Source organism: Mus musculus, chromosome 2, assembly GCF_000001635.26.
Source record: "Mus musculus strain C57BL/6J chromosome 2, GRCm38.p6 C57BL/6J".
In the NCBI taxonomy this organism is placed as follows: Eukaryota; Metazoa; Chordata; class Mammalia; order Rodentia; family Muridae; genus Mus; species Mus musculus.
Genome location: NC_000068.7, coordinates 112,494,978 through 112,519,323, shown reverse-complemented (window position 1 = coordinate 112,519,323; position 24,346 = coordinate 112,494,978). Strand labels below are relative to the sequence as shown.

At 42.1% G+C, this 24,346-nt stretch overlaps 2 protein-coding genes and 1 non-coding gene across 4 annotated transcripts in view; 1 reads left to right on the top strand and 2 right to left on the bottom strand.

Annotated features, from left to right (window-relative positions):
* Chrm5 (cholinergic receptor, muscarinic 5) overlaps window positions 1–24,346 on the top strand; it is a 57,629-nt gene that overhangs the window by 17,038 nt on the left and 16,245 nt on the right. The gene's annotated exons all lie outside the window — the stretch shown is intronic.
* The window catches only part of Aven (apoptosis, caspase activation inhibitor), a 138,371-nt gene that overhangs the window by 111,930 nt on the left and 2,095 nt on the right, over window positions 1–24,346 (bottom strand). For both annotated transcript variants that reach the window (XR_001783190.2, NM_028844.3), the window contains exon 2: window positions 4,697–4,874. Coding sequence is in view for 1 of the 2 variants with exons in the window: in NM_028844.3 (NP_083120.2) it covers window positions 4,697–4,874 (178 nt within the window). In the remaining variant the exon portion in view is untranslated. The remainder of the gene's footprint in view (window positions 1–4,696; window positions 4,875–24,346) is intronic.
* On the bottom strand, window positions 18,327–18,455 carry Gm22676. Its single transcript, XR_003954247.1, has one exon. It is a non-coding gene; the product is annotated as a small nucleolar RNA SNORA11 (small nucleolar RNA).

Here is a 24,346-nt window from a genome sequence, read left to right as displayed (position 1 = left end):
ACAATCTATTGAAGGGAAAAGACCAAAGTGGGTGAAGCTGGGTACCTTAGGATATAATGATAAAATACAAGAGTTTAAGGCTGGCATGATAGTTCAGTAAGTAAAAGCACTTTGCCACCAAGCCTGAAGGCCTGACTTTAATCCTGGGGACCAGGGCTGGAAAGATGGCTTAGTGGTTAAGAGCAGCTGCTCTTCCAGAGGTCCTGAGTTCAAACACATGGTCCCAGCAACCACATGGTGGCTCACAACCACCTATAATGAGATCTGCTTCACTCTTGTAGCATGCAGGTATACATGCAGGTAGAGCACTCATATACATTAAAATCAATCAATCAATCAATCAATCAATCAATCAATTGAGGGGCTCAGGTGGTATAAGGAGAAAACTGGCCTCCATATGCTCATGGTATACATACCACATCAGCACACAAATAAATAGATGTCATAAAAACATGTTTTAGTCACTTGAGCTATAGATCAGAGGTTAAGAGCACTGACTGCTCTAGCAGAGGACCTAGGTTCTGTTCCCAGAACCTCATGCTCACAACCATCCAGAACTCCAGTTCCAGGACACCTGATGCCCTCTTCTGGATTCTGCAGGCATTGCATGCATATGATGAACATACATGCAGGCAAAACACCAATACACATAAAGTAAAATAAATAAGTCTTTTTAAGTCTATATTCCAGACTTTAATGTAACAGTAACAGTGTTGAGCAAACAAGGCAGCATTTGTGGAAATAAATGAAGACAAAACTAAAAACAGGTTCCAAACAAACCTCTCTGCTGAGTATATGCTGTCTATCAGATTATTAGTGACTACTAGAAACAAGATGCAAACAGACCCAACTGGTGCAACCTAGGTAACACAAGAAATGCCAGCGGATAAGCTGAGGACAGGTCAATCAGATTAGGTCTTAACTCATGGTGTTGAAGGTATTGAGTCTGAAGGGAAAAAAAAAAGTGTATACAGACCTTAGCTTAGCCCAAACCCTTTGGTATAAAGGCACAAATCATTTCCAAAGAAAATTACTTTTTAAAAAAAAAATGAATTAGGAAAAGCAAAACAAAGCAAAAGGTAAGGTAACCCTCAGCAAGGACAGAAAGGACAGAAGTGCTGAGAGCAGAACGGCAATCTCTAGACTGGCTAGTTGGTAAAACAGCTGCTGGGTGACTTAAGATGATCAGGCCACATGTAGGACCACAAATAGCATAGGGGGATAAAAAAGACTGGTAGAGGAGCAAAGAGAAAATAATTCTACTTAATTAAAAATAAAAACTCCGGGGCTAGAGAGATGGCTCAGTGGTTAAGAGCGCCGACTGCTCTTCCAAAGGTCCTGAGTTCAAATCCCAGCAACCACATGGTGGCTCACAACCATCTATAACGAAACCTGATGCCCTCTTCTGGAGTGTCTGAAGACAGCTACAGTGTACTCACATAATAAATAAATAAATCTTTAAAAAAAAATAAAAACTCAAAAAACGGGCCGGGCAGTGGTGGCGCACGCCTTTAATCCCAGCACTTGGGAGGCAGAGACAGGCGGATTTCTGAGTTCAAGGCCAGCCTGGTCTACAAAGTGAGTTCCAGGACAGCCAAGACTATACATAGAAACCCTGTCTCGAAAAACCAAAAAAAAAAAAAAAACTCAAAAAACACTAAATAAAGTTGAAAAGGCCCATAATGGTAACTCACAAGGATGAACAAAGAACCAATGTAGGAAATATTGGGAGTAGAGGTCCAAACGGATGCATTAAAGAAACTCACAGACATCTACAGGATCCCTAAGCAAATAGGAGCCAAAAGGTCACAAATATAAAAGAAGAGAAAAGGAAATGAGCCTCCCAGGCCAAATCTGCTAAACACAGTTTCAGAGTAAGAAAGTGAAAGCTGACTGTGATAGAGCCAAGGATGCAGCAGCTGACTATGATGGAGCCAAGGATGCAGCAGCTGACTGTGATGGAGCCAAGGATGCACAGAACCAGCAAACACTCAAGGAGCCTGAATTACAGCAGCAAAAAGTAAACCACTCTGGGGATCGGTAGATTTGCAAACAAGTTCGAAGTCTTCAGCTGCTCTTATCTTTTTGAGGTTTTAAAAGAGAACATCTGATTTGAGACCTACTTCTATACTCTGATGTAACAAATATTATTTTGTTGTTGAGCTTTTTTTTAAGTTAAAAGTCTAGTTCTTTTTTTTTTGTTTGCTTTGTTTTGTTTTTTCAGATAATCCACATACCAACAGGAGGGTTCCCTTACTAAACAAAGCCAACACACTAACTCTTAATTTTTTCTTTACATTTATCTTCAGCCTTATCCTGGCTATTGTGTTCATATATAGTTGGCACACAGGAGCTCTTATGATCATGGCGTCTTAAAGGGACGGACTGTGCAAATCCTTAAAGCACAGCTGAGGATTAGAAGAACACTCTTTAGAAACAGAAACCAGTGGCCTGCTTATCTGGTTCAGAGTCTTAGAGAAAGAGTCGACAGCTGCAAACTCCCAGTCCCTCCAGAACAAGTATGATTTAAAACAAACCATACATCTTTTTCCATGTCCTCCAGAAATAAAGATGTAGATGCTTGCAGCCATGCAAGACTCAGGGCAAGCAGAACCTCTTTACACAAGCTAGTGAGTTCTGCAAAGGAGTCTTTCATAGGAAGACCTGTTACAATTAAAAAATGGTGACTACATATGAACAATCTAAAAAATAATTATTTCATTATTATTAAATTTATTATCAAATAATAATTAAACCAAGGTAGCCATCATCCAGGCAAGCAGAGTACCACCAACATCACAGAAGGGTGTAGGCCTGCACACCTGCTATATGCCTCTTTCTAACCATTACCCCTCTTCTCACTCCTAAATTTTTCTTGTGTCTGATCTTTTGAGATAGTTTCACTATGTAGCCTAGGCTAGCCCTGCACTGGTGAGCCTCCTACGTCAGGCACCGGATGACAGGTGAACATAGGCACACCTGGCCCCCCATGCTTAAACAGAACTACACAGAGGTCTCCTACAGGTGTGAGATGTTTCTTTTGCTCCACGTGACGTCTGAGAGACTCACTCGTGTTTCTGTACATTCTTTTCACTACTGATAGATATGTGAGTTGCTTCCATTTGTGAGTATGAGCAGTTGTGAATTGTGAGCAATTCATCTATGAAATTCATGCACCTGTACTAGAATTCTCTAGCAATTCATCAAAGGTACAAGTGCTGGTTCCTTAACTTCACTGCAAAAGAGCAATCAACTGTCCAGAGTGACTGTTTCGACATTAGCAAACACCAAGTGGGTAAGATAGAAACTCACTCCTTAATTACCAGTTCTCGAAAGTTAACTGCTGTGCCTGGAAAACTCACCTGGAGATCAGTTGTAAACACCGCTCCCTCAGAGCCTTTGAGCTTGCTGTCTTTGCCTTGGAAACTCTTCTGTATACCCACAGTGCTTCCTCCCTCATCGTCCCCAGGACTTTAAACAAACCTTCTCAGTAAGAACTTCTCTGACCACTCTATAAAACGGCAATAGCCCTTCCCCACTGATTCCTATCCCCAAGCAATTGCCATAATTTAGTGTATTAATTTATATAAAGAAGAACAGAGCTAAAACTCAGAACTGCTGTAAGGAGCAGAGACGGTGTATCTGGAGGATACTTGTCAAATGATCAGGGAATGAAACACAGCTCGGCAGAAGACCATCACAGCTGCTCTGCAACATGCACGAAAAGGCAGGGCGGCTCTTCTCAGTAGCCCGCTGCAGTGAGAAGCCAATAAATCAGCCGCAGAATGGAGAAGAAACGGAAGAGCTCAGCAAAGACATGACAACTGAAGTCTCTCAAGACGGATAATCAAACCTCTGAGAAGAAATCAGTATGCAGACTATCAAAACATAACAGAGGATTCCACCATGTGCCTGACTTTAACTTATATAAATAAAATGTTAAAAAAAAAATAACCAAAATCATAAACCAATGAACATTCCTTCTGGGTTAGACTACAGTTTTAATTGAATTCAAACATGCATGCAGTATCTCCGACCGAATTAAACCCACATGTAGAATAGAAGCTAATTTAATCGCATTATTTCAATTTTTCCTCCAAGATCTTTTAGCTAAATAGCTGGTAAGAATTAACTAGCCATTTTACCTGTTTCCTTCCTCCTACCTTGAATAAAAAGTGTTCCTAATCTATAATTGGCCAAAGCACAGGGAACAAGATGGAAATGCTCAGCCGACCAGTAAAATCACTTAAGGCTTGAGTTCTTGAATAGTCAGAGCAGAATGCATTTGCACACTGGCATCTAAAGGAGCTGTGCTGTGTGCAGCATCCATTCACAGCGGTAGACTCAGTCTTGTGCTTCTGGCTCACAACTTAATGTTCTCAAACTTTTTTCCGACTTGGAATGGGTTCATCAATTATTATTCTTAGTCTAGTGTAGACATTCAGTATTATAGGCATGAGCCAGAAAGAGAACTCACTGCTTGCTGCCACGCCTGCATCCCTGAGAATTGCATGATCGAATGAGAAAGCCAACTCCTGCAGGTTGTCCTCCAACCTCCACATGGCACAAGTGCGTAAGGGATTCACACACCCACACACACAAAATAACATTTTCAATGCAATTTCAAAAGTAACAAAATGCCCATGCTAGCGACCTTCCCAGCTCTAAACAACAAGCACACAACTACAACTCTCACCTGCAGAGCTCAGGAGGACACTGAAGTCTGTGCCCCGCTGAGATTCTCCACTTTCACCATTGACCTCCTTTTCAGTATCTTGATAGCGATCCCAGTTGGAGACAATCTTTCTTCTAGAAAAATTTCCTTGCTCATCATTCTCTTCTCCATAGGTCTCTGAATCGCTGTCTTCTTCCACCTGCAATCAGTAGAGGCAAATCAATAGGCAGGCAGTGGAGTCCTGACCTAGAAGTCTTCACGGTAAAATAAATACAATAGTACACAGTTATGATGATGAAAAGTGAATTTGTAAACAAGGCTGGGATCCTAAGCAATATTGTCAAAGAGCTTAACTTTATCTTAGGGTAACTTTCCAATTAGTAATGGAAAGGAAACTGGGGGCATTCCGCTTGAACTTACCCCCACGGGTAATAGCTATGTCATCTAGTTAAATAATAAGGCTGTAGGAGTATTAAGGCTGTAGGACCAGAGCCTGGCAAGATGGCTCAGAAGCTAACGGCACTTGATGCACAAGCATGATGACCTGAGTCCAGCCCTGCAGCCTATATAAAGGTGAAAGGAGGGGCTGGAGAGATGGCTCAGTGGTTAAGAGCACTGACTGCTCCTCCAGAGGACCTGAGTTCATATTTCCAGCAACCACATGGTGGCTTATCAACCTCTGTAATGGTATCCGATGCGGTCTTCTGGTGTGTCTGAAAACAGCTACAGTGTACTCACATAAATAATAACTTTTTTTAAAAAGGCGAAAGGAGAACTCAATACAATAAATTGTCCTGTGACCATGACACACATGATGCCCATCACACACACACACACACACACACACACACACACACACACACTAAATAGTTTTAATTAATTTAAGATGGAAATCAGCTCTCCCTGAAATTTACAGATATTTACAAGTGCACCTTACAAACATGTTTTAGTTAGAATTCAGCTCAGAGGCGTTCTTGAGCATTTTCAGTTTTGGGCATTAAGAGAAAGCATGCATAGAACTGTAGCAATCCTACAGTATACTTAGAAAAATGATGACTTCGTTGTATTAAGAGATAAATTGCAAGCCACTGAGAAGGTTCGTTATGTAAAAGTTTTTAACCACACAAGCCTGATGACCTGAATCTGATCCCCAAAACCCACAGTAGAATGGGAGAATCATTATGTATAATGAATAGTGACCTCATTGTGTACCCACACTTACACCTCTCTCCTCCCTCTCTCTCTCTCTCATGTCTGTATGTGTGTGTGTGAATGTGTGTATCGTGTATATCTGTGTGTGTGCATGAACACAGAAGAGAGAGAGAGAGAGAGAGAGAGAGAGAGAGAGAGAAACATTTGGCAACTCATAAGCATCTATAACTCAGTCCCAAGGAACCCAACACCCTCTTCTGGACCCTGCAGGCACTGCATGCATATGGTGCCCAAACATACATGCAAGCAAAGCATCTGTATACATTTTTTAAAGAAAATAAAATAATGAAATTTTTTAAATGGTGGCAGAAGAGAAAAAAGAGATAGATTAAACAAACTTAATGGGCTTAGGTGGTGTCAGTGGCAGAAGGTCCCAGGATCCATCCCTAGTATAGCAACTCCCCCACCCCTGCCAATCTCTCTTACATATGATTCATAATGTAAGACAGGGAACTTATCTCCATTCCAATAGTCTAGCCAGAGGAAACAGTTATTCTGAGAACAGCTGAGGGAATGTGAATAATGATTAGACATTTGAGCATGTCATTAAGGGGGCTGGAGAGATGGCTCAGTGGTTAAGAGCACTGCCTGTTCTTCTGAAGGTCCTGAATCTAAATCCCAGCAACCCTATGGCGGCTCACAACCATCTGTAATGAGATCGACGCCCTCTTCTGGTGTGTCTGAAGACAGAGACAGTGTCTACAGTGTGTGTAGATATAGTAATTAAATAAATCTTTGAAAAAAAAGAAAGAAGGAAGTTGGCCAGCAGATGGGTTTAAAAAGAGAGAGAGAGAGAGAATGTCATTAAGAATGAGCTGGTAGCCGGACATGGGGGCGCACTCCTTTCATCCCAGCACTCGGGAGGCAGAGGCAGGCGGATTTCTGAGTTCGAGGCCAGCCTGGTCTACAGAGTGAGTTCCAGGACAGCCAGGGCTACACAGAGAAACCCTGTCTTGAAAAAAACAAAAAAGAAAAAAGGAAAAAAAAAAGAAAAGAAAAAAAGAATGAGTTGGTAATACCACTTACTGCTTGATAGTGATATTATAAATTTCTAATGTTCTCATGCATTAGGTACAAACAGTCAACCTTAAGTGAAAAGATGAAAGATCTGGAAGCTGGTTCAAAATGGTGTGTGGAGGGGCTGGAGAGATGGCTCAGAGGTTAGGAGCACTGACTGCTCTTCCAGAGGTCCTGAGTTCAATTCCCAGCAACCACATGGTAGCTCACAGCCATCTGTAATGACATTCCATGCCCTCTTCTGGTGTCTCTGAAGAGAGTAACAATGTACTCATACAAAATAAATAAATCTTTAAAAAAAAATGGTGTGTGGAGAGGAATGGCGGCCAGAAATAAACTACTCACATGACTACTGCCAAGATGGGAACGGAGGAGTAGCAATTCGTTATTCAGTTAGCCTATGTGGTGTTGTATATTTGAAACTTTCCATAATAAATGAGGTGATATTTAAAGAAAAAAACGCTTGTAAAACGTAAATACTTAATTCAAAAAAAGTCCAAAAGGTTATAATATCCTTATCAAGAAAAGAAAACTAGTGAAATATATTCAAGCCAACTATTTATATACAAGTGTTAAGCATGAATTTTTGAAAAATCCAACTAGCTGGGTATGGTAGCACATACTCAAAATTCCACCATCCTCATGAATTGGAAGTAGCCTAGATTACAAAGTAAGGCCTACGGACGGGGGATGGCTTCCTGGAGACAAAGAGTCAGCTTCCTTTAAGGCTGTGGCTCCTGGTAGGCTCACCATGCTCCGCTGGAGAGCCTCACTATCAGGAGTTTATGCCCAAAACCTAGGATACCCAAGATATAAGATACAATTTCCTAAACACATGAAACTCAAGAAAAATGAAGACTGAAGTGTGGACACTATGCCCCTCCTTAGAAGTGGGAACAAAACACCCTTGGAAGGAGTTACAGAGACAAAGTTTGGAGCTGAGATGAAAGGATGGACCATGTAGAGACTGCCATATCCAGGGATCCACCCCATAATCAGCATCCAAACGCTGACACCATTGCATACACTAGCAAGATTTTATCAAAAGGACCCAGATGTAGCTGTCTCTTATGAGACTATGCCGGGGCCTAGCAAACACAGAAGTGGATGCTCACAGTCAGCTATTGGATGGATCACAGGGCTCCCAATGGAGGAGCTAGAGAAAGTACCCAAGGAGCTAAAGGGATCTGCAACCCTATAGGTGGAACAACATTATGAACTAACCAGTACCCCGGAGCTCTTGACTCTAGCTGCATATGTATCAAAAGATGGCCTAGTCGGCCATCACTGGAAAGAGAGGCCCATTGGACACGCAAACTTTATATGCCCCAGTACAGGGGAACGCCAGGGCCAAAAAGGGGGAGTGGGCGGGTAGGGGAGTGGGGGTGGGTGGGTATGGGGGACTTTTGGTATAGCATTGGAAATGTAAATGAGCTAAATACCTAATAAAAATGGAAAAAAAAAAAAGAAAAAAAAAAAGGAGTTTATGGGCAGCACCAATTGGACTCAATAGATTACTGGGGTTGAGGGGAGAACAGGGAGGTGGGGGAGGATCTGGAAGGGGTCAGGGTCAAATTTAAGGGATGAATATGATCAAAACACATTATGTGAAATTCTCAAAAAATCAACTAAAGTATTTTTAAAGCACTTTACTAACACAGAAATGTAGAAGATGATGAAGATGAAAATTAAGATAAAATTTAAAACCCACATTTAGGCTACTTGTATAGTACACACAAGGACCTACATTCAAAGTCCCAAGTACCACCTAGAAAAACCCCTTTCATCACCTAGAGAGTACCAAAGGACACATATTCCCAGTTCATTCCTCTATTATATTAATACATTTTATTTTTTGGTAACCAATTTTATTAAGTCAGCATGTCTACCTTTCCATTTCAATACATTTCATTTTCTATGTCTCACACACACACACACACACACACACACACACACATACACACACACTCACACACTGTTGAAAGGGCTGGTCCTGTTCTGTTTCTGAGAAAATCTTATCATGAAGCTCAGGCTCTCAGATTCAGATGTTTCAGCCCGCCCTCCCCCCACCCCCCAGCACTGAGGTCACAGGCATATGCCACCACGCCCAAACCACACAGACTACTTCTAGACCCACGCCCTCCAAAACAAACTCCTTTAAAGCTTATTTCTTACAGCAAGTTCCCAATGGGTTCTACCTGCCCCTTACCCTACATCATTAGAAGCTACCAGCACACGCTTTCTTTATATTGTGTCAATTTATTGACAAGGCCTGGCCTGGGAGCATGCAGAAGAGTCCATCTTCTGTCTGGCTTTTTCCTTGCTTTTCTTAAATTACTTATAGATTTGTTTTTAATTTCCAATGTTGCTTAATGCTCAGTCAAATAGGTCTTGACTAAAATATACTGTATGTGGTCACCTGAACATAGTTACAACACATCAGTTGACAGACAGACAAAAGGAAACCCCAGCACAACTAACAATGTGAACTGACAGAGGGCTGAGTGGCGGGTCTGCCCACTCACAGTACAGATATGACCCCATTTCTATTTAGGACATTTCTGCAACTTTACTTTGGTCATCAACCATTCACCCAACAAATTTCATATTAGTCAATAATTCTCACCTAAATGAAACTGCATAAAGTTTCCTAAAAGGATGGACTAAATAGGCCTTCCAAGATCTCTTTCAGCCCTCAAATATCATAAGTCTCACTATAAAAACAAGAAAATTCGAAAAAATAATAATAATTAGAGGCAGGTGGATTTCTGAGTTCGAGGCCAGCCTGGTCTACAAAGTGAGTTCCAGGACAGCCAGGGCTATACAGAGAAACTCTGTCTCGAAAAACAAAAACAAAAAGAAAAACAAAAAAAAGAAAATGGCCATTTATATCAAAATCTAGAGATTACAAAATGTGGCCTGAAGCCTAGAGGCTGCCATCTCTATAAACTTCTGAAGGCCCAAAGATGCTGGCTGAGTTAAGTTATTTAGTGAGTGAGATCTGCTAATGAGTGACTAATACCAGAGACTGATGAGGGCTTGGGGGCTAGAACGAGCACTCAAAGTGTGAGCAGGGTTAGCGTGGGAAAGCCTAATATTCTTTTATTGTCCCATGGAGTAAGTTCATAGAAGCTTCTCCAGTTAGCTTGAAATCTCTAAGCAGCTAAAGCACAAGGTAAAATGTATACCTGAGCAAGATAATGATTCTGATATAAAACACAACTGTGACCTGAGAGCCTGCTGCTGCAGTAAAACCAACAGTGAAATGAAAGGCAGGAGACCTGGGGAGAACCGAGGACCCTGCAATTGCCACTATTCCAGAGTCCCTGAGCATTCATAACAGACTAGCCGCCTGCAGACGAACGACTCCCTGACCCCAAATTAGAGGTGCACCAAACTAGTATCTCATTGCTCCGACTCAAATGCAAGGGCCACAGGAGCCCCCATCAGAGGAGAGTAGAAAGAAGGATAATACATAGGAGACATTTGCTTCCTTATACAAACATGGACATAGCAAGCAGACACAGTACTACATAAACATGGTGTTTTTATGATGCCATCATGTCAAAGCTAAACTGGTCATTTTCACAGTAATACTTTGTACCTGGATGCTGGTCACTGGTTTCAGTGTTCATAAAATAACAGAAACCCAATTAGGTTACTTATAAATCAAAGTACAGCTGAGCTATTATCCTGCCCAGTGGCAACACAAAAAACAACAAAGTTCCACTGGAACACACAGAGGGGCTCAGCTAAAATGAGGACTGTTTTACATGCAGCTTTTCTAATAGTCAAGTGTCAATTTGACTTCACCTGCTCTACAGAATGGAGATGAAGCAAATCCTCAAGATGGGCAAGCTAAAACTCTCCATTAGCCGGGTGTGGTGGTACACGCCTTTAATCCCAGCAACTCAGGAACAACAATGACAAAAGACAAATCAATTTTCCGCTAATAGTGAATGGTGTGACAACACTTTTCTTCTCAAAGCAGTAGAGGCAGCAATTCTTTGTACACTAATACACAAACACCACCAGGAGACAAGGATTTAGTGAAGGTCTCTGCCACTTTTGAACAACGATCACTGGCTCCCAATGTCTGGTTAACATACCTCTCTTTCCTATCTGAGACCAATCCAGAATTATCTTTAGGGTTCACATTTCCAGTGATAATCTCAAGGCAATTCAGACTCCTAAAATGCAACCACCCCAATTTTTCCAGCCACCCCCCTGTTCAACAGCCACTTCTATCTTTTAAAATAATTGTTGCAGCTGCACCCCACTCCTGAAATAATTTGTTTGGAGAGACTGGAGAGATGGCTCAGCAGTTAAGAGCACTTGCTGCTCTTCCAGAGGATCTGGACTTGGTTCCTAGGAGCCAGGTTTGGCTCCCAGTACCCACAGGCAGCTCACAACCACCTGAAGCTCTAGTTTCGAGGAATGCAAGGTCCTCTGTGGCCTCTGTGAGCACCTGCACATATATGTATGGTACACCATGCTACATATTTTGGCATATACACATACTCATAATAAATAAATAAATAATCTTTAAAAAGAAAATCCATTTAAAGCCAAGCAGTAGTGATTTGCGTTATTTCATGGGGAAAAAAAAAAAAAATGTGTTTCTAGTTGTATTAAAAGTGTGTGACAGGGCTGAGCCACACAACTAGAAAGAGGTTTTTCCAGTAAATAACACAATCTTGGGGTTCCCAGTATGATCAAATATCCTGCAATAGTGGTGTAGTGTGGTAGCACATGCTTACACTCATCAGGCCAGAGCAAGAACACTGCAAATATCCTGCAATAGTGGTGTAGTGTGGTAGCACATGCTTACACTCATCAGGCCAGAGCAAGAACACTGCTTGAGTTCAACAGTTCAAGGCCAATCTAGACCACAGAGTAAAACACACATTTCTATTACACTACTAATAGTAGTAGTAGTATAAGGCTTATTTCTTTTTTCAACTTGGAGTTCTAAACCACTGCTTTTCTAACGTCTTTTTCTATCCAACTTTCCTCTCCTTAACTAAACCCACCTCCTTCCCAAATCCACCACTCAATCTACCTGTTAACAATTCATTTTTTAAAAGCCTGAAAGGAGTGTTCAAGTCTCTCCAGAGAGACAGAGCAAAGCAAAGCAGCCTGCCAGATGCCACTCACCCACCTTGATCCAATAAAGCTGAGCAGTTCCCTGAAGGAAGTGTCACCTCATCAACTACTCTGAAAGCTCTATCTCTTGAGATTCTTCACATAACAACCCTGTTGCCATGTAGCCGTCAGTTCTAGTAAGATGCCAATTACCACGGTAAATGGCTCCTGGAAGCCTAAATTTCTACAGTTTTTAAGAACTCGGTTCCCTGGCAACACTTGCAAAATAAGAATCGCAATGCCTTCTTGCAGTTCCTGCCTGTGTTGATGCACTTCAGCCAAAACAGCTTCAACTGAGTATTGTTGAGACAGGGCCTCAGTAGGCAACCCAGGCTGACCTCAAACTCCAGCTCCTCCTGCCCCATGCAATGTTTAGATTCTTGAAAATGTTTTGACAGTATTAGGATTGAACCTAAGACCTCCCTCATGCTAGCTAAGTATGCTAACACTAAGCTATACCTACCACCTTATTGCTAGTTTTTATTTTGAGACTGGCAGGGTCTCACTAAGTTACCCAGACAAGCCTTGAACTTGTGGTTCTCTGCCCTGTGAGAAGTTAGGATTACCAACCTGCATCACCAGGCTTGGTTGAATTCTTAATATTTTTCAGTGCACCTTATTGAAGATTTACTAGCAGATAATGTTTGGACTGGAGGTTGTTGAGACAGAATCTTGCTATGCAGCCTAGGCTGGCCCCAAACAGCAATTCTCCTGAAAGCCAAGAGTATAAATATATGCCACCACACCGTGCTTCCTTCACTGAGCACAATTAATATGAAAAAATTTTTTTCTACATGTGGTCATTCATGCTTATAATCCTAACACTCAGGAAGATATAAGGAAAATCAGATCAAGGTCAGGTTGGGCTACACAGTAAGTTGAAGGTTAATCAGAAGCTATAGAGTGAGACCATCTACAAAGGGGGTGGGGGGAGTATAAAATCTCTTAGTGTCTAAAGCCCTTGTGAAAGCTCTCATAACTACCAGTGGCAAAATGGAAGGCTAGCTGGCTGGAACAGAGACTGAGCAGTGCCAGAAGGCTGAACTCAGAGTCTGATGCACAGTTGGCAAGCATTCTATATCTAAGCTACATCCCAAATCATACATGTTTCCAAACTTATTTTCATTTCTTGATCTTACTTAATTTCAGTGAAGTCCTAGAGAGTAGAGAGGATCTTACACAGATGAAGTCTATTTGAAATAGATCACATCCCTACTCCCAAACTTATCCACTACACAAGTGAACAGATCTCCAACTCAAAAACTTATTCATTGAAACTCATCCTAGCAGTCACTGAAACAGCCAAGATTCGAGTCACTCATAAAAAAAATATCAAAAAATACCTCATAGCAAAGAAAAATAGAAGTCAACTGCCTACAAATTATGGAATAAAGAAGGAAGAAAGGAAAAACAGGAAGGAAGGAGGGCGGGAAGAAGGAAGGAAAGGAGAGAGGAGAGAGGGAATCTTCATGACTAGTCCCACCACATCATTTGGACCCTTGATCAACTTATAATCCTATCCCTCTTGTGACAAAAGTCTTTAAGGGTAACTACTGCACCAATTGTCACAAACTCAAATGCAGCACAAGCCTAACAGTTACCCTGCTGTTGCTAAGGACTAACCTACTGGCCTTGCACATGCTGGGCAAGCCCTGCCACACAGTCCTTGTGTCTTCTTAGACAAGGCCCACGTTCAATCTAGCCAGCAAAGGCTGTTTGGTTTGCCATTTCACACAAAAAGTAACAGATCTGCTAGAATTTTTGTCTTCCCGGGGCCTAACTCATATGGTGCCAGTCTTATCTACACAATGGCAAAATGAGGGAGAACAAGCCACTGTACCAAGTAGGTGTGAAGCTCCTGTGTAAGGGACCTGGCTTCCCAGCACCTGAAGCTCCTCTTGGATTTCCCTTCCTTTTCATTCTCCTGTGGTGGCTGGTGTATAAAATGCCGTTCCGTTCTGTTTTGAGGGCTGGCTGCATTTGTTTCAGGTTAAGATCATTTCTTCATCAAGAGCATTTACACATGACATTAGTGAAGAGAGAAAAGAGAGCAAATGCTAGCAAAATTCTCAGAAGTGGTTCCCAAAGCCCATAAAAGAGAAAAGGATGGACCATCTAGAGACTGCCATATCCGGGGATCCATCCCATAATCAGCTTCCAAACGCTGACACCATTGCATACACTAGCAAGATTTTGCTGAAAGGACCCAGATATGGCTGTCTCTTGTGAGACTATGCCGGGGCCTAGCAAACACAGAAGTGGATGCTCACAGTCAGCTATTGGATGGATCACAGGGCCCCCAATGGAGGAGCTAGAGAAAGTACCCAAGGAGCTGAAGGGATCTGCAGTCCTATAGGTGGAACAACAATATGAACTAACCAATACCCCTCCCCACCCGGAGCTCGTGTCTCTAGCTGCATATGAATCAGAAGATGGCCTAGTCGGCCATCAGTGGAAAGAGAGGCCCCTTGGTCGGGCAAACTTATATGCCTCAGTACAGGGGAACGCCAGGGCCAAGAAGTGGGAGTGGGTGGGTGGGGGAGTGAGTGGGGGAGCGTGTGGGGGACTTTTGGGATAGCATTGGAAATGTAAATGAAATAAATACCCAATTTTAAAAAAAAAAGAAATCAAATAGCAACTGCTGCACAAATCAGAAAGAGAGTTCAAGTATTTTGTAAAGAGAAGGAAGGGCCTCGTGAAGTAGAAACCTCTGGTTCCTCTGGAAAGTCAGTTATGTCAAATGATGGTTTGCTGGGGCACACAGGTAACAGGATGTTTTGCTGAAGTAGACACAGGGGACAGGACTCTTATGTTCAGGAGTATAAGCATGACCCCACAGACAGCGGGAGCTCGAGCACTGGTCTACTTTGCTCCGCCTTGCTCTTCTTGTTAACTACACACATGTTTTAGTTCAACTTACATTGTGTTGTTGAGCTTCACTTGTGGTAATGTCATAGAAAGACACTCGCCAAAGAACTTCTCCTGAGGTTACTGCAGCTTCCAAAGCAGCCGGTTGGCTTCTGAATTGAACTACCCTTGCTGGTTTGTGAATGATTATTGCCAAGTGGGTTGGGCTGCAGCTGCTGGTTTGTGTATGGTGCCTGTCGAGAGAACTGGACGGCAGCTGCGGATTCATATTAGGTGTTTGCTACTGGAACTGACAACGAAGATTAAACTTGCCCCCAAAGAACTATTTCTAAACATGTCTACTTCCCCCATGTCCTAATAACTTTTCTCTTCTACTACCTCTGGTAGGTGTAGGGCTAGAAGGGAGGTTAAATGTTTATTAAAGTCAGTTGGAAAAAATGTATGCCCACATGCTCATTGTTTGTGTGACAGCACCTTCCATGCACTGTTCTTCAAGCCTACTCTTGCCACAAGGCACATGGCATTCAGAAGGTGCTTGCCTGACATACCCCTCAGTTGAACCGATGTCCCTTGCCCCTGAACCTTAATTGTGTGACATCGTGGCTACATGTTGGGAAACCACCTTCCCTTCCTGTCCCTACTGGAGCCAGAATAAAAAAAAAAAAAATAAGAAAAGGCATTTTTCTGTGCATTTCAAGAGACCATTTCTCCAACAACAGGACAGAGTCCTGAGATCTGTATCTCCCTTCTGCAGCTCATTTCAAGTGTGACCTTTAGGAAGCTCTTCCAACATTAAGAAGAGAAATCTTTTAATTAAAATAAAGGGCAGTAAAGATGCCTGGAGGAAAGGAGAAAGCTTTCCCTTTGCAATAGAGAAAGGAGGATTTTCTCAAAGCTCCTGATCCAGCAGGACAAAATGCAAATCCCAGGATCAAGGCAGTGGTAGATAAGGCAAGCTGAGTGCCTGGAAGCTGAGCCACAGCACAGTGCGTCTTGTGGGGTTAGCAGTGCAAGCCAGCAGCACTAGGTGGCCTTATTTTCTGCATGCAAAGTCTGAGATTGTTGACCTCTGCTTCTCAGATATCCAAAGCAACACTCAATTCCACAGTCCCTGATCCCCACCGAAAATATCTAAATATTCTTTGGGCGGAAAGTGCAAGTTAAATCCTGGTGTTGCTTACTTCTAACTATGAGACCTGTGAATAAACTGTATTATAAACTCTCAAGAGGAATGCCCTAGTTGGCTACCTATTGCCGTGATAAAGACCATGGCCGTAAGTAACATAAGAGGAAGAAAGGGCAAATTTGGCTTACACATCCTGATCACATCATTGAAGGAAGCCAAGCAGGCACTCAAGCAGGGCAGGAACCAAAGAGGCCACGGAGGAGCACTGCTTACTCACTTGCTCCTTTCCACGCCCGTGCCTTGCACAGCCTGCCTTCTTCTATAACCTAGGACCACCTACCTAGGAGTGGCACCACACAGTGGGCTGGACCCTCTCGCATCAGTCATTAACTAGAATGTACCACAGACTTGCCTACACGCCAATCTGATGGAAGGCATTTCTCCACTGAGGCTCCCTCTTTCCAGGTGACTCCAGCTTGTGTCAAGTTGAGGGGAAGAAAAATAACAGCACAAGACTAGAGCTGGAAAGCTAAGACAAATTAAGTTCTACCAACACTCATGCTCTAGTTTTGGCAGAGCAAAAACTCATGATTCTCAGCTTTCTGAGTGCTGGGGTTACAGGCATGTGTAGGACTGGAGGGATGTCTCAGCAGCTGAGAAGGTTAAGAACATGTAATACTTTTTGCAAAGGACCTAAGTTTGGCTCCTGGCACACAAGTGAGGCCGATCACATCTGCCTGTAACTCTAGCCCCAGGGGATCTGATCCCGTCTTCTGGCCTCCATGGGCACCAGCATACACTTGACATGCACTCACACACATACACATAAATAGAAATAATAACGAAATAAATGTGTTTTTAAGGTATGATAGTTGGGTGAAATGGAAGTGGAACCAAAAAAGCCACTAACTATGTAAATTCTATTTCTGCCATCCAGATAGTAAGAACGAACACTAAATAAAAATCAATATATCAGAAGATGCTAAAGACCCAAAAAAATTAATAACTCCCAAAATCTGATACTTCACATGGTATATTCTATAGATATATGTTCTACTCTGATGTTGAGCCCCAATATACATTAATAAGTAAAACTGTACTAACATCGTGGTACCACTCTAGGCCTGAAATTTACGGGACAAACCAGTTTCAGGAAACATTTCCATCTGGAAATGTCACGTTAAGGTAAAATACCCACTGCCACGTTAAGCACACCCAGCTGTCAACTAGTCTTGGGCCAGGCATGCATGCTGTTGACCAGGAAGGCAAAATGTCTCACATCTCCCAAAAGTAAAACACTCCACCACTTAAAGAGTTTCCTCTGCTGGGATGAATAAAGCAAATCCGATCTATATGCTGGACAGGATTATTTCAATCCTAAAGAAAGATGGAGGCACAGCATCTGCAGAAAGATGGGCTTGGCTGGGGGTGATAGAGCGAATACAGCCAAAGTCAGGAGAAAAGTGCTTTCTCTGTCTGTGGTTTCTAGAGAGAGAGATAAAATTACATATGTGTGCGTAAAGCACCTGTATGAAAGAAGGGAAACTGAGGAACAAAGGAAGTCACCAGAGTGGGAAGAGGGTAGGGGGAGCGCAGCATTTGCATACTTGTAAAAAGGGTTTTCAAGTAACATAGGCCTGTGAACAAATAATATGCACAGTGACAATGTTTAAAAACCAGAATTGTCTCTGTAAAACAAAGGGAGGAGAAACAACAGAGAGATCAGTGGTGTGGATGCATCCTTTCGCAGATCTCTCCAGTGGCCTGGGACAGAGAGCCCGGGACTGGGGAAGCACTACACTGATAGTTAAGATCCACAGCCAATAAGGAGCGTTCCCTGCTGCTGTCTGCCAGTGGCCCAGGGCCCAGGGCTCATTTGAAAAGTAGTGTGCTACTTGCCCCACCTGCTGTTCAGAGCTAAAACTGTGCTTTGATCGCTAGTTTCATGAGGCTTGAGAGCAAGCCCAGCTCTAGAGAGGGGAGAGGAAGCAAGTCTGGCCGGGCTGTCTTCCAGGGGAGGGGATGCAAGTCTGGCCGGGCTGTCTTCTGGGTGCTGAGCCCAGGGCCCTTCCAGCACAACAGGCTCAGGCCCTCACCCTCCTACTCTGGGCTGATGTTTATGTTCATTGTTTTGGAGTTGGAAAAGCGGCTTTGGAGGTGGAGTTAACACAACTTGCATTTGACAGAGAAGTCAGTCAACTGCTTTTTGATGAAGCTAAAAGACACAATTTTATGTTTCTTGGTTGGTTTGGTTTGCTTTGCTTTGCTTTGCTTTGTTTTTAAATGTGTAGGACATGTGTTTGGGGGACGGCAACAAACTTTGTAGCCCTCCTCACATCATGACCAGGTTTATATTGGGTGTGTTATAAACAGAGGAGCCATTCCTCAGGCCCCCTGCTCTGAGCACACCCGTTTACAGGTTAGCTTTCGACTCTAGGTCTCTAGTATTTGTTTCTTGGGAACAGTGGTGTCCTGCTAGATGTGGTAGCACTTGCCTATAATCCCCACAGGAGGATCAAGGCCATCTCAAGCTACAGTATCTTGTTCCAGGACAGCCTGGGCTGTGGAATAGAAGACCGTGCCTAATAACAATCAAAGAGAGAAAAAAGAGAATCCTGTGATCAGAACTTTTGTTGATGGACAATGCTGTTGTGTCACACTTCTAAGTAATCCACACTCCAGAGTGTAGAAAGTACAGACTGCATCTAACACGTAAACAACCACACAAAAAAACACAAGGTCAAATGAGCAGACATAAACTATAACAGCACAACTCTAGATGCCCAAGGAACTCAAAACATACATGCACACATGAAATTCACACAGCACATTTAAGTATTCGCTAACTGAACAGTTTTAATTTTCCAGTCATAAATGATAAGGATCCATTCATACATATGGAAGCACATATAGCTCTTTATACACAGTGACTGTCTCACTGAATACACAATCAATTAACAATGTCTCTTGGTGTTATAACGTGATTTGATAAATACAAAAAATAGAAGAACCATAGAACTGAAGGTCTTAAAATAATATGTATATGAATTTGATACAAGTCAGTCATCCTAATTACACTTTAATAATATAGTTATTACCATTCAGAAACCCTGGCACTGGCGAGATAGGAGAATCAGAAGTTCAAGGCCAGTCTGCCCTATGTGAGACCCTGTCTCAAAAACAAACAAAAAAATAAATAAATAAATAAAACAAAAATTATTGCACAGAAGTGGAAAGCAACTATTAAACAATTCTCAAGTATAAAATATATTACCCCAGATAAAATTATGAAGAAAATATGGGAAGAAAATATTAATTTAAAAATATAAGGAACAGTTGAAATTTTACTGCTAAAGGCTTTATTGATGCATTATTTTTTTAAATGTATAAAGCCAGTTTCAAGTCACTACTGTATTTAAGGCTACTCATAAAAGTGGTGTGCCTTTTAAAGTGCTTCTACAGCCATTGTTGAGACAGGGTTTCTGGAAGCCCAAGATGGCCTCTAACTACTGTGTACCTTCTGATAGCTGCCTCCCATTCTGAGTTCTGATAAGGTATGCAACCCCATACCCAGAGTTTGTGGTGCTGGGGACCAAACCCAGGGCCTTGTGCATGCTAGACATTCTAGCAAAAGAGCCACATCCTCAACCCTTAAAATGTTGTCCTGCTCCATGTTTTAATTAATAAAAGCACAGAATATGCTGGCAATTATGTATTTTGAAAGTATCTGATCCATTTGATTTTAAAATATTTTAGATGTAAACACAGACACAGTATTATTCGTGGTTTTCTCCGAATAAGTTAAACTGTTTGAGGATTGGTATCTATATAGATCATGGAAAAATGGAGGTGAAATAATGGCTAGTAGAAAAAGCACACCTCAAAATAGCACACTCTTAATAAGAACAGATACACCGAGACACTTAACATCCACACAATGGCTCACAGCAATGAGAAATAATGTCAAAAGCCTTTTCCTCGCAATATAGCCCAGACTGGCCTGAAACTCACTATGTAGCCTGGCTCCAAAATGTAATCCTAAAGCAATTTGCTGTTGGGACACTTAAGCACGTTCAGCCACCAGCCAAGCCAGCTTCAGTCTTTCTGAAAGGCGGAAACAGTCTTGGAGGCTGTTGAGTCTGAGTTTAATAAGCTTACAGTCTCTACTGGCTCATGATGCCAGTGACCCACTCCAGCCTCAGGGATGCAACAAGCCTTAGACACGCGTCAAGACCTGAAATGACACCAAATCACCTCTCTCTGTCTGAGCATCAGAGTCAGACACTTCCTTTGTTAGAGTATAAGACTCTCTGCAATAGCTAGTATTGTTTACTACTCAAGACAGGGTTTAGTTACAAAGCAAAAAAAAAAAAGGTTAAAAATAATTATTTTTTTAAAAAATATATGCCTTCAAAGTTCTAGTGTGGTTATTAACAGCCCTCTCACTTTTTATTGACCAGACTAGGGATGGTAGCACAGGCCTATAGTCCCAAGTACTGGAAAAGCTGAGCAAGAGAACACTTGTGCCAGCTGGGCCACAAAGAGAGACTCTGTCTCACTTTTTTTAAGTGAATATAGACATAGACATCTGCCACATAAATATAGATAAGGAACACTTAAGGTCAGCTAACATTCAAAGAGATAAATATGCTACCAGTTTCATACTCAGCCTTGTAATCATATATAAACATGAGGGGAAAGGTATGTAAAAACATTACTCAACAGCACGCCCTCCTCTCTCCCTCTCCCCCTCCCTCCCTCCCTTCCCCCTCTGTATGTGTGTGTGTGTGTGTGTGTGTGTGTGTGTGTGAATGTGTGTGTGTCTATGTGTGTATGCATGTATAGTATGTATCTGTGTACACAAGTGTCTTTGCCTGTGTGTATGTCTGCAGAAGACATTGGGAATCTTTCTCCATTGCTTTCTGCCTTACTGACTTCAGACACTGTCTCAGTGAACCTGGAGCTCTGCTAGGCTGGCAGCCAACAAGCTCTAGCATTCCTCCTGTCTATGCCCCATCTACACAGGGCTGGGATTACAGCTGCAAGCTGCAGTGCCCAGTGTTGGGAATCTGAATGCAGGTCCTCATGCTTGTGCAGCAAGAGATCCTACTGAAGAGGTCAGCTCAGGGCACTTGGAAAATTCCACCTGACTCCTCCCCTCCGGGAAGAGAAAGGCCATGAAGCAGTTAGATACCCCTCCCACCCGCCCGGAAGGAGAGACTTAATTACATTCCTCAGACCACTGTGGGTTGGACCCACCAGCGAGTGGGGAGGCCCAGAGCTTGTAGACACATTCTGCAACCTTGACCTTGGCCACCTAGAGACAAGGGAAGTCCTTGCCACCTCATTCCCTAAAGACCAGTCAGTTTAAAAGTCACACTGAGCGGGGCGTGGTGGCGCATGCCTTTGATACAGGCACTTGGGAGGCAGAGGCAGGCGGATTTCTGAGTTCAAGGTCAGCCTGGTCTACAGAGTTCCAGGACAGCCAGGGCTACACAGAGAAACCCTGTCTCGATAAACAAAACAAAACAAAACAAAATAAAAACAAAACAAAAAAAAGTCACGCTGTTCTGCCAATCACATTGTGCCTAATGGCTGCTGCTCTGAAAACTGTAAAATACTCAACAAACAAGCCACTTCTCCTCCGGGTGTAGGATGACTCCAACAAATTGGAACAATAAATTCCTCTTGCTTTTTGCATTGATTCCCAGTTCAGCATGCTTCCTTCAGGGAGTCCCTGGCAAACTAAGACTTGCCAGAGTCCTACACTACCACTGAGACACCTCTTTTCAAATCATACCAGAAGCTCAGAGCAGTAGTCAAAAGAGTGGGCTCCAGTGTCAACAGACCCATGTGGAATCCAGGCTCACTGAACTGGAGATTAACTGTGAATAAGTAATTTAACCATAACCGTGAGTGACTTAGCTGTGCCTTGCTGTGCAAATCTCATAACTAAGTGTTCAATAAATGTTACTTACTATTATCTGATAGAAAAAGAAAAAAAAATTCAAAGACTACTAACAGGCCTCCTGTTAACCACTCGTCAAAATAAATGTTACAAAAAAGACCAAGTTTGCCTTTCACATCTTCATTCAGTACAAGATTAAAGTCTGTGCCCAGGTGTGGTGGCGGCAGCAGCACTCTCCTTGAATTTCAGCACTTGGGAAGTAGAGACAGGAGATCTCTCTGAGTTGAAGCGGCTTGCTTGACATAGTGAGTTTCAGGACAGCCAGGGCTACATAGTAAGATCCTGTCTCCAAAAGTCTCAGTGAGAGGAAACACAAAAGAAAGGCATGCAAACAGAAAATGAGGGGTTAAGTTACCCCTGCTGGAAAGTGACATTAGTTATGTATATTTTGTATATTATATAATTACTCATATAATTATACATATATGATGCATAATATATATATAAAACAATGCCACCAAAAAGCTTTAAAACTGATAAATTAAGAAAAGTTACAGAATACAAAATTAACTTGGTGAAAGTGAAGAATAAATCAAAAAACAATAGCAACAAAAAATTTAGATGAAATATATACAAATAAATTTAACCAAAGAAGTGATTCATATCGACAATGATAATTACAAAACATCAATGAAAGCACTTGGAGAAGACACTAAATTACAAGCTTTCACTCAGCCTTCCGGTGTTCATGGATGAAAGAACTAATATGTTCAAAAATACGTAATATCTAGAGTGATCTACAGACTGAATTCAATGCCCACTAAGATGTCCAGACACCCTTCAAAGAAACAAAACAACCACTCCTAAAACTTGCATGAAACTGTAAAAAGATCCTAAATACTTTAAACAAAGAAACGAAAGTTAAACTTTAAGATCAGAGTTTAAGACACACTACAAAGTGTAGGTAAAAGGCTAAACTGTACAGTCCTGGTTTAAAAAAAAAATGACAGCATGTGGTTTAAATGTGACTTACTAACATTCATGCCACCCTATGTTCAATCCTGCCACCAAAAAGGAGCAAGAAAACCCCAGGGATACATGCACATATCCACACCCCCAAAGAAATAAGCCATATACAAAATCAACTCTAAATAAAACAGACTTCAAATATGAAACCTGAAACTATCAGAAGAAAGCATCAGAGAAACACCCCAGGACATTGCTCTGGGCAAAGCTTTCTTTGGATCTGACCTCAACAGCCCAAACAACAGAGGCCACCTTGACAAAGGGGATCATGTCAAGGACAGAGGAGACAACCAACAGAGTAGGAGAACAGCCTGCGTAGGGAAGGAGAAGAAATGTCTACAAGCTGTTCGCCCAGCAAAAGATGATCCTGCAGAATTTATAACGACCTCAGACTACTCAAATACAAAAAGCAGAAAGGGTCTGATTAAAACAGGGTTGAATCACCTGAAGGGATATGTCCCCAAAGAGGAGACCCAAATGGCCAGTGCATATATGAAAAGGAATCTCAGTGTCACTCATCATCAAAATCATGAGAACAAGCTACTCACCTAACAGTATCTAGAAACTTCTAAATAAATGGAAAAACAAACAAATAAACAACAACCACAAAAAAAAAAAAACCCACACAATGAAAGATCACCTTTAATCCAACACAGGAGGCAGAGGCAGGTAGATCTCTGAGTTCAAGGCCTGCCTGCCTGGTCTACAGAGTCAGTTTCCAGGGCAGCCAAGGTTACATGCTGAGACCCTGTCTAAAAAATAAGAAAATAAATAAAATATGCCTACAACAAAAAAAGAACAACAACAAAAACGTAGTTAAAATAAAACCAGGGTTCTAGGGTTCTGAGTTTGCGTTCCAGGCTGAACTACATGATAAGATTATATCACAGCAAACAAACAGTTAAATGAATAAATAAACCCAGCTGTGGTAAAGTAGATGTGTAATCCCATACCTTAGAAATTGAGGCAGGGGGGCTGGTGAGATGGCTCAGTGGGTAAGAGCACCCGACTGCTCTTCTGAAGGTCGAGAGTTCAAATCCCAGCAACCACATGGTGGCTCACAACCATCCCAAACAAAATCTGACTCCCTCTTCTGGAGTGTCTGAAGACAGCTACAGTGTACTTACATATATTAATAAATAAATCTTTAAAAAAAAAAAAAAGAAATTGAGGCAGGAAGATCTTGATTTAAGGCAAGGGTGGGCTACATAGTGAGATCCTATCTAGAAGATGATGAGAAAGAAGATGAGGAAGAGGAGAAAGAGAAGGAAGAGGAGGAATTTTAAAAACCAACAAGGGCTAGCAAAAAATGCAGAGATAGGCCGGGCGTGGTGGCGCATGCCTTTAATCCCAGCACTTGGGAGGTAGA